Raw genomic sequence first — 7,563 nt, forward strand, 5'->3', positions numbered from 1 at the left:
AAACAAAAAGAGGTAAAAAAAAAAATACTTTCTAAAAACCAAGTTAATTTTTTTTTTTACTAAAAAATATTTTCATTGATAAAAACTTTTTGAAAAACAAACATAAGAAAGTTTAAAAAGTGTTATCCTGAAAACCACTTTCTAGAAAACAAATAGAGCTAAAAAAAAAAATACTTTCTAAAAACCAAGTTAATTTTTTTTTTTACTAAAAAATATTTTCTTTGATTAAAAGTATTTTTTGTTAATAAAAAAATATTTTTTATTAACCAATTTTTTTAATAATATCTAAATACTAAAAAATTTAAAAAATAATTTTTTTAAAAACAAACATGACTCCGATAAATAAGAACCGCCTGTGCTTCGTCATGTTCTCCAAATGAGCCATCAACCTCAGTGTTTCCAGGTTTACTGATTTTACTATTTTCTCCCGATGGTTCTGTGAACAACCCTTATGATGAAGTTGCAAGGCGAACAGCTGTGGATAGATAGCATTCTAGTTTTTAACTGGAATGTAGTTGCAATCTTGTAAATAATTTTTTTTAGTTTTCTTTTAAGATATAAAATGTTATATAATTTTAAAAGTTATATCATAATTTAAAATAAAATAAAAATAAAATAATTTTTTTAAGAAATAATAAGTGATAAGATCTCCCGTCATCTATATTAAGAATTTTTTAAATTAATATAAATATTCTAATCATTTATATAAATTTATATAAATTTTATAAATTTTAAAATTCATGGTTATATAAATTTTTAATGGTTTTAAAATATTTCAAACTTAATTTATAATTATTAAAAAATAAATTTATAATCAAACTAATTAAATTATGTATTATTTTTTATCAATATAGATGTTTGAATGAATTTATAATTATTTTAACTAATTACATGAATTTTAAATTAATAACTATATAAATTTTAATAACCTAAAAAATTATAAAATTTAAATTAATAATTTTTAAAAATCAAATCTTAAATCTAAATAAGGTACACACCCCGTCATTATTTTTTTTTTTATTTACATGGAGTGTCCAGGTCAGCTCACGCACACCACGATTAATCCCCACGGTCCACTAAACATCCTGCAAGTCTAATGAACAGGTAAGATATCGTAAAAATGACAGACATATATAGTAAGATTCGAACTCAAATATAAAAAAAAAGAACAAACTCCTTCTATCACTGCGCCAAAACTCTCCTACCACTGGGCCAAAACTCACTTGCTTTCGGATTATTCTCATTCTTGATTGTTCTCATTCTTTTCTTCTTTTGATTGTTCTCATTCTTGTAAAGCAATCGGATTATTATTATTATTATTTATTATTATTATTAGCCAATCCACGCAAAGATTTCTGTCCATTAAGAAAATATTTAGCAAACAATAAAGCAACGAACTGGAGAGATCAAACGGTTGAAATCATGCCGCGTGTACAAGAGTTCCAACTAATACCACGTGGCACCGACAATCCAAACGAAGGTGAACGGACTGTAGCTCAGAAACAGCAAAAGAATAAAAAATAATGGCTTCACATTTCCTCTATCAAATCGTCCACCGAAAACGAAAAAAATATTCCCAAATCGTAACCGAAATTATTACAATGGAATATTGATTTCAATGGAACCCCCAGATCAAAACGACGGCGACGGTTTCTTCTTCGACGCGCTCGATGACTTCCCCTTTCACGATTGCATAGTCACCGACCAATCAACTCTTTCCACCTCAACCTCCACTCTCTACGATCACTCACCGGATACTTCCTCTCCGGTCTCCGGTCTCCGGCACCGCTCTATATCTCTCGTTGGAATCAAAGACGCCCATGCAGATCCCTCTTTGATCGGTTCAGATGCCTTAGTAATTGACGACCCCGGAAAGAGGAGGAGAGAGAGCAGGCTTAAACTTTATCACGATTTGAAGGGAAATAAGAGGAATTTGGATGGCGCTGAGTCAACTCGGTCGATTTCCGATCGAGTTTGCGCTAGACGAGCTGACTCATCTGCGGTGGGAGGTGTTGGGGAGGAGGAGGAGAAGGAAGAATCGACGGTGACGAGGGCGAATGACGACCGAGTTGGTGACTCGGTAGACTCAGCGGGTGAACTCGACAAGTCACCTCGACGAGCTGAATCATCTGCGGTGGGAGGTGTCGGGGATGAGGAGAAGAAGGATGAATCGATGGTGACTACAGCGAATGACGACCGGGTTGCTGACTCGGCAGCCTCAGCGGGTGAACTCGATGAGTCAACAAATTTACTTATGTTCGTAGCTGGGTTGGTGATTAAGGCAGTTGGATTCCAATTAAATTTGTTAGTTTATTCTATCACATTTCCCTTGTGGATTTTGTATTGTTTTTATATGCTAGTTGTGGATCCATTTGGAGCTATAAGACGGGGTAGAGGATTTATTGTCCGGAAGTTGGTTTCTTTATGGAATTTGGTTGGTGGGTTTTTTGGTTCTTTTTTAGATGATTGGTTAAAGGAACATAAAACAATATGGAGCCTTTTGATGCAATTTGGGTGGGGCTTGTTTTGGTCATGCTATGTTTGTGTCATTTTGTGTGGATTATTGGTGTTCTCGGTTATGCTTAGTGGGTTTTTAATGAGATATTTGGTGGAGGAACCGATAAAAATAAGGCAGGATTTGAATTTTGACTATACGAAAGACAATCCAGTTGCATGTGTGCCCATACAGTCTTGTGGTGGTGTTGCTTCTTGTGAAGAGAATATTGGAGATATCAAGAGCTTAAATACTCGGGTTATACCGCCTAATCACAAGTTGCAAGTTTCTGTTTTGTTGACACTGCCAGAGTCAGAGTACAACAGAAATCTTGGGGTTTTTCAGGTACATTTTTTATTCATTGGGCAAGGAATTTGCAGTGTTTTGGTTGCTATGCTGTAGTTTATAGTTTGTTACTTGGTTTGTAGCCATTTTGTTTTGTGGAACTGAACTGCATCATAATGCTTTAAATTCTACGGGTTTTGTTTGAAATATGTTTTCGAACTGAGACTGCCATGTGAGAACTTGGGGGATAAAATTACCATCGGACTAGTAACCTCACATGTCAGGGAAGATTTGTTAGCTTTCTAGTTGTGAAATATTAATTTGACGAGGCAATGCTATGGTTTCTCCATTGCTGTGTCCTGTAATTCAGCATAAAATCGTACAAGTTCTTATATTGCGCCTGTTCAAATTTACTAGGACTAGACTGTTAAGGCATTTTGGTTGTCTCTTGCTAACATGAAAGCTCTTTTAAGAATATGTGAAAGTGAAGGTGGCAGCAACCTACCATCTATTTTGGCAGAGGAATTGGTGATATTTATCTGCATCCTTATCTTTAAGGAACCTTCTTCTTTTTTGGCATGACCTATAACAAGAAGAAGCTATCACAGTGGTATTTAATTAAGTGAAAACTTGTACAGAGTTGAACTTGTTCTGTTTATTTAAGGAAAGAAGAAATAAAACCTCCTTATACTTCAGATACTAATCATCAATGATTTTCTTTTAATCTTTCTGAAATGCTTGCCCTGACGTGCTTCATTTGTTCATTTGCAGATCCGTGCAGACTTCCTCTCTGCTGATGGGAAAACCCTTGCCAGCAAAAGCCATCCATGCATTTTAAAATTCAGAAGTGAGCCTATCCGTGTTTTATTGACTTTTTTAAAGGCTGCCCCTCTTGTTGCTGGCTACATATCTGAGTCCCAGACTTTGGCATTGAAGATAAAAGGTTTTACGGAACGTGACGTGCCTACTTCCTGCTTGAAGGTGATAATTGGACATAGAGCTGAATACAGACCTGGAGCTGGTATCCCTGAAATATATGATGCATCCATCGTACTTGAATCAGAACTTCCTCTTTTAAAAAGGATTATATGGTATTGGAAGAAAACCATATTCATATGGGCTGCCATGGTTTTATTTATGATGGAGTTGCCGATTGTTCTGTTATGTTGTAGGTCTGTTATTATTCCAAGAGCAATGCTGAGAGATGGTTCTGCTATCAACAATAGTACTCCAAACGACGTCCCTGCACAAAGTTGATACTTGATACCAAGTTCCGGTGCACTTGATCAAGACGATAAAAGAAAAGTTAACCTAACTGCAGTGTTAAAGTTGCTGTAACATTTCACATATAGTTAAGTATGCCATTTTAACATAGTTCTCCACCAATTCATTAATTTTTTTTTCTTTTATCATCAGTATAAATTCAATATCAATCAGTTGTAATTTGTGAATATTACATGGCAGGAAGACTTTTAAATATCACTGGCTGGGTGTTGCGTAATACAAAGCTAAATCAATAATGCTGTATAGCTATAACTTGAATGCAAAATTCAGTTGCATATAGATAATGCTATGTGAAAAGCTAAACAAAGGGAAGTGGCGCGAATTGTTGTATTTTGTTCCTAGAGCTTGGGAAATGCTTTCAAGAATGAAGCAAACAAGGACATGTTGAGACTTCCATATAATTTAATGCCCTTGGGACCCCATTTCTCGATTGTTTTTAGAATTCTACGTCATGCCACCCTGCAGAAAAAATAATTGACAGGCATTAATCGTGATGTGAAATTAAAGATTAGCTGGACATACTGAGTAAATGGCCTATATAGAGCAGTGTACGCAAAGAGATCATGCTGTTTCCTTGCCTGATTCTGGTCTGGACTAAATATGGGTTATGTTCTTAGAAACTACACTAGAAAGCATGCCATGCTGAATTTAGTGTTTTGAAAACCAAACCTTGTTTAAACAGGTTCCTTTAATAGAACTTTGAATGATTCATGATTGTCTCAGCACCAAGATTTGTAGCTATGCTATGTTCTTTTAAGTTTAGGGCACGCACCCAGAACTGATATCTAACTGATTTGTGAACTAAAAGCATCTTATATGTGCATTTCAGCCAAATTTTGTTATCCAGACAGCCTCTAGCAATTTCATTGCTTTGATCGATCACTAAATATCTTGACTCGGTTCAAGCTTCAACAAGCCTAAAGATGATATGACTGGGGAATGGAGAATCCTACAAACAGCCGAAGCTGCTTACATCATATCATTTGAAATCCATAACCCATTGATTCTATATTGGTAGTCTAAACTCCATGGAAATTCCTTCGGAAGATAACTAATACACGATCCAAGTGATACATGGATATGTTATTTTGCTTTTAAAGATGAAAAACTCATTACATCATACAAAAAATTAATGTGAAGTCTTATCCGCCCCGATTAAATCAACGTTAATTGAATCCCTATAAAAATACAAAAATGGCAACATTTTTCAGGCCTTAAATGTCATAATAGTATCCCAAATGCCTTTGATTTATTATTGTTTTTTTCAATAACAACAGAGAGACGAGTATTGTGTAGGAATGTTTTGATTGTCTGCGGTAGGCGGCCGCTCTCAAGATCTAATAATGAACAAGAGATGTCTTTGCATCCCAATTCTCCTCGAACAAGTTCCGTGCTATGACTAGCATACTAGTTTTAAAACTCACGGTATCTACGCTGCGGTGGATTCCAAGTGCTTTTTCTTAAAAAAATAAAATAAAATCATAGTGATATCATGAATGTGTTTTATTATATTATATTTTCTTAATTAAAAAAAATATGAATTCATGACTTATATTTAATAAAATAAATTTAAAAATAATTGAATTAATCAATTGTAAAATAGTTGTTAATGTTATTTATATGATGAATATATAAATGTTTAATATCCACTTTTCTTGAGTTCATGTGCTTTTATTTTTTTATTTTTTTTTATCTTAGAGGTTGTTATTCCAAATAAAAAACAAACAATTTTTAAAATATATCATACAAATACAATTTATTTATATCAAATGTAAAAAATACAAATTATAATGATCTATTTGAAATATTATAATACGAAATAAATAAAAAAATAAAAACTATTTAAAAAAATGAACAAATTTTTTTTTACAAAATATCAATTTAAATTAAAATAAAAAAATAATGTAAACTAAAAAATACATAAAAAAGAGGGAGTGTATTAATATTTTTTAAAATAAAAAAATGGAGAGAGAAACTAAGAGATATTGGGCAGGGGTGAGAAAAAAAAACCAAGAAAACCAGAAAAAAATAACAAAAAAAATTGAAAAAAAAATAAATTAACCAATTAAAAAATCACAAAAAAAATTTCAATTTAGTTCGATTTCAGTTTTTAAAGTTTGAAACTGATTGAACCGAACTTATTTAATTAGCCAATACTTAAATAGAATGTTTTCTAATTCTAAAGTAACATTTAGACATCAGCCACTCCTCTTCTTCTCCTTTTTTCTTTGCATATCTCTCTTTTTACTCTCTATTTGATTTTTCTCCCCTCCATTTACTTTTTGCTCTGCTATGGATTTGGTTTTTTCAAGTTTTTTTTGGATCTTAGTTTTCCTATTAAATTTATGGTTGACTCTAATAATTTGCCAAACAGTGCCTTATTGTACTTTCACTTATTTATTTTTAAAAATAGAAGAGAAACTCCTTCTTTTGTTGATTACTAATTAAGACCAGTGATCTATTTGTTTCTTATTCAAATTTCAGCATTTAAAATGATAAGTGATGCAACAATAAGGTTTTTAGGAAAGACAAAATAATATTTTGGGAGCTGGGATATTATTTTTTTAAAAGTCATATCAGACCTAGCTAGTATTGGTAAAGGATCATTAGGTTTGAACCAGTTTAGAAGAGAAAAAATCAAACCGAACCAAACCAAACCAAACTAAAATTAATCAGTTTGAACTGTTTTAGGTTTGGTTCGATTCAAAAAATTAAAAGAAAAATTCAGTTTGATTGTTTACTTTAATTAAAAACTGGACAGAACTAGAAATACTCAACCCTAATATTAGGTGTGGCTGGTTAGGTTTGCGCATGATGAGCTTTTATATATATATATTACATTAAGAAATCCATCTTTTTTTTTAAATATATATATTGCATTAAGAAATCCATCTTTTTTTTTAAATAAAAAAATTAATGTGGATGATTCATCATCTATCATCCCAATTTCTAAACAATTGGGGGTGACTAGAAAATCAGTTAATATATTTTTGGATTTAAAATTCTATTTGTTAATTTATTTTGACATAAAACACCAAGAAACACCATAAAAACCTAAAAAAACCAATCTTTTAACTTAGAATATCTATAAATTGATCTAAAAATACAAAATTAAATTAATTTTTTTCTCAAGCTTGATCTATGTTTTCAATGAAGATGAAGGCAAAAAAAGAACTACCATCAAATTTTTTTTATTGAATGGAATCTTTGATATCAATATTGATTATTTTGATTGTTAAAATCATAATAATCCTCAATTTTTTTCTATTATTTTTTATTGAGTTTCTCTTTTTTATTTTAAATTGAGGGACTGAAAAATAAAAAAAAAACTTTGAGATTAAAATAAAAATTATCAAGAATTTGGAATTAACATTGCTTTCTTCTTCATGTTTTATATGTTAGTCCTTTATATTTGATTTGATATATTTATTATAATTTCAAATCTAATTTTATTTAATTTGACTATAAAAAAATCCAATTAAAAAAAAAATTCTTCACTA

At 31.5% G+C, this 7,563-nt stretch overlaps 1 protein-coding gene across 1 annotated transcript; it reads left to right on the forward strand.

Moving 5' to 3' along the window:
- Positions 1 to 1,477: 1,477 nt before the first annotated feature.
- On the forward strand, positions 1,478 to 4,312 carry LOC105135956 (Putative adipose-regulatory protein (Seipin)). The gene is made up of 2 exons (XM_011041070.1): positions 1,478 to 2,839; positions 3,551 to 4,312. Exons 1-2 carry the CDS (start codon positions 1,619 to 1,621, stop codon positions 4,034 to 4,036), a joined length of 1,707 nt encoding a protein of 568 aa, XP_011039372.1. The 5' UTR covers positions 1,478 to 1,618; the 3' UTR covers positions 4,037 to 4,312.
- The last annotated feature ends 3,251 nt before the right edge of the window (positions 4,313 to 7,563 follow it).

The sequence above is a fragment of the Populus euphratica genome, unplaced genomic scaffold (genome assembly GCF_000495115.2).
Source record: "Populus euphratica unplaced genomic scaffold, PopEup_1.0 scaffold56.1, whole genome shotgun sequence".
In the NCBI taxonomy this organism is placed as follows: Eukaryota; Viridiplantae; Streptophyta; class Magnoliopsida; order Malpighiales; family Salicaceae; genus Populus; species Populus euphratica.

What these genes read in the sequence shown, in the direction of transcription:
- LOC105135956 (XM_011041070.1), top strand. Translation starts at nt 1,619, where the DNA reads ATGGAACCCCCAGATCAAAACGACGGCGACGGTTTCTTCTTCGACGCG. An exon ending in GAAATCTTGGGGTTTTTCAG is followed by an intron (nt 2,840 to 3,550) that starts GTACATTTTTTA and finishes GTTCATTTGCAG; the next exon opens with ATCCGTGCAGACTTCCTCTC.